The following is a 3165-nucleotide window of genomic DNA, read 5'->3' as shown; positions in this document are numbered from 1 at the left end:
AGGCTGAGATCTGAGGATCACGGTTCAAAGCCAGCCCGGGCAGGAAAGTCCGTGAGACTCTTATCTCCAATAAACCACCAGAAAACCAGAAGTGGCGCTGTGGCTCAAGGGTAGAGCACTTGCCTTGAGCTGAAGAGCTGAGGGACATCACCCAGACCCAGATTACAAGCCTCACAACTGACAAAAACAAAAAGGTGAAGGTTGTTCCCTCTCCACAACAAGAAAACTGAAGCTCAGCAGATTCTCTTAAAAATACCTAGCCTTGGGCTGGGAACTAGGCTTAGTGGTAGAATGCTTGCCTAGCATTCATGAAGCCCTGGGTTTGATTCCTCAGTACCACATAAACAGAAAAAGGCAGAAGTGGTGCTTCTAACACTCTACAAGTGGTAGAGTGTTAGTTAGCCTTGAGCAAACTCTGGGACAGAGGCCCTGAGTTCAAGCCCCAGGACTGGCAAAAAACAAAAAAACTAGTCATCAATAATCTTTTAAATTTCATCATAACAAATTTCTCAATATAATTCTAATGCAAAGAATATATATATAGAAAGGACAAACCTGGAAGATAACAGTTGTCAACTTGTGTACCCCATGAAGCTACTCTTCATAATTAAAGAAGAAATAAAAACCTTCCTTTTGAAAGGGTGATAGCCAGCCATCCCCTCTCACTAGAATATCTTTCCTCACTATGGCCAGTCTTCCACACTGAGAGAGTTGCTGCCTCACAAATCCTCCTACTGTGATTAAGGCATGTGCATTATGTGAGCTTTTCCACAGCTCATGTTGGCAGTCCAACATCAGGGCCTTCTGTTTATACTTTGTATTACAGTTCTCAGTCTCCCTTCCCCAATTGAAGTAGCCAGAGACTAGCTTAGAACTCCTAGCTGCCTTCTGGGTTTATTTCTTTCTAGTTTTCTGCTAACTGCCACACCTCCTTCAGAGTTTTTTATTTTCTTCCTCAATCTCTCCTTAGCTCCAATTAATTAACCACTAGAAAATCAGAAGTGGTATTGTGACTCAAAGTGGTGGAGCACTAACCTTGAGCAAAAGAGCTCAGGGACCGTGCCCAGGCCCTGAGTCCCCCACAACCAACAGTAACAACAAAAATATGTCAGTGTTGCTAGCCAACTAGACAGCTGCACAGAATTTACCTCTATGTCCATCTGAAGATACTTAGGCAGTTTTTATTTCCTTTTGTTGTCCTTTTTTGTTATCTGTCGGTCATGGGGCTTGAACTCTGGGCTTGGGCACTGCTCCTCAGCTCTTCAGCTTAAGGCTAGTGCTCTACCACTTAAGCCACAGCGCCACTTCCAGTTTTCTAGTGGTTTATTGGAGGTAAGTGTCTCATGGACTTTCCTGCCCAGGCTGGCTTTGAACCTCGATCCTCAGATCTCAGGATCCTGAGTAGCTAGGATTACAGGCATGAGCCACCGGCACCTAACCCTTTTGTTGTCCTCTAACCTGTTATCATTTTGGTTCTGGGGCTATTACTGAAAGTACTAGGAAATGAAGATAGCAGAATGCTATCTGTCTTTCCACTGCCTACTACTAGAGAGACACGCAAGGAAGGGAGCTGATATTGAGTGAAGATGACATTTAAAAACTGATTATTTGTTACTTTTTTTTTTCTCCCTCATGGTACTGGGGATATAATTCAGGGCCTTTTTCTTGGTAGGCCGGTACTCTATCACTTGAGCCATGACCCCCAACTCTATATGTTTTACTTATACTTATTTTCTATTTGCAGCAGTAACTAACCTTTTCCTTTCTCAATTTTTAGGCCTTTTCTGACGCCATTAAAAAATGGCAGGAGCTTTCACCAGAAACTAGTGGAAAAAGGAAAAAGAGGAAAGAAATGAATCAGTATTCCTACATAGATTTCAGATTTGAACAAGGTAATGAGCTGAGTGTGGCTGACAGTGCTTGAAGCTCTAGGCTGAGCCTTTCCCTTCCGCATGGTCATTGAGGGTGTTTACAGCTCTTATTAGAGGGCCATGCTGTATCAGACATGACTGACAAGGGTTAAGTTTGTTTTTTGTTTGTTTGGGCAATACTGGAGTTTGAACTTAGAATTTGTGCTTCATAGACATTCTACTACTTGATCCATGCCTCTCACCCCTGCAAGGCATTGTTTTTTTGTCAGCACATCATACATTCCATAAAAATGGAGTCAAAGGGCTGGGAAGGTGGCTTAGTGGTAGAGTGCTTGCCTCACATGCATGAGGCCCTTGGTTCAATTCCTCAGCACCACATAAACAGAAAAAGCTGGAAGTGATGCCGTGGCTCAAGTGGTAGAGTGCTAGACTTGAGCTGAAGAGCTCAGGAACAGTGCCCAGTCCCAGAGTTCAGGCCCCACAACTGACAAAAAAAAAAAAAGGAATGTAAATGTACTCTTTTTTTTTTTAATTGTGAAAATACTGTTTGAGGGGTTACAATTACATGATGTAAATGTAGTCTTAGGTAACTGGTATCCTAGCAAAATGTTTTCAAAGTCTATCTATGCAGAATGTGTTTGTTTTATTCTTTTTATTGACATTACCTTTTTTATTATGTAAACTGACTGAATTTGTCTTATTTATTAATTGATAGATATTTGATTGATTGCCCAACTCATTTTTTTGTGTATGTATCTTGTCTGTGTGCCAGTACTTGGACTTGAACTCGGGGCCTCATGCTCTTATTTGGCTTTTTCCCTCTACCACTTGAGCCATACTTTTAACTACCCACATTGCTTTTTTTTTTGCCTAGAATTTCTTTGGCTATTCTAGGTCTTTTGTTGTTCGATATGAATTTTTTGACTGTTTTCTCTATATTGGTAAAGAGTATCATTGGGATTTTGATGGGGATTACATTGAATTTGTATGTCATTTTTGGCAGTATGGCCATTTTCACGATATTGATTCTACCTATCCATGAACATGGAAGTTCTTTCAATTTCCTGGTCTCCTCTTTGATTTCTTTCTTCAGATTCTTATAGTTTGTGCTATAAAGATCTTTTATGTCTTTAGTTAGGTTAATTCCTAGGTGGTTTTTAGGTTGTTGTTGTTGTTGTTTTGAGGCTATTGCAAATGAAGTTGTTTTCAAGATTTCCCTTTTTTTTTTTTTTTGGTTGGTCGCGGGGCTTGAACTCTGAGCTTGGGTGCTGTCCCTCAGCTCTTCAGCTCAAGG

The 3165-nt window shown here is 41.0% G+C and overlaps 1 protein-coding gene across 1 annotated transcript in view; it reads left to right on the top strand.

Moving 5' to 3' along the window:
* Positions 1-3165, top strand: part of Rnf216 (ring finger protein 216) — a 102389-nt gene that overhangs the window by 12686 nt on the left and 86538 nt on the right. The window contains exon 6 of the mRNA XM_013023539.1: positions 1778-1892. Within this exon, the coding sequence (XP_012878993.1) occupies positions 1778-1892 (115 nt within the window). The remainder of the gene's footprint in view (positions 1-1777; positions 1893-3165) is intronic.

This window comes from Dipodomys ordii, unplaced genomic scaffold, assembly GCF_000151885.1.
Source record: "Dipodomys ordii isolate 6190 unplaced genomic scaffold, Dord_2.0 Scaffold68, whole genome shotgun sequence".
NCBI lineage: Eukaryota > Metazoa > Chordata > Mammalia > Rodentia > Heteromyidae > Dipodomys > Dipodomys ordii.
Note: the sequence above shows the minus strand (reverse complement) of the source record. Positions and strands in the feature narration are given on the sequence as shown.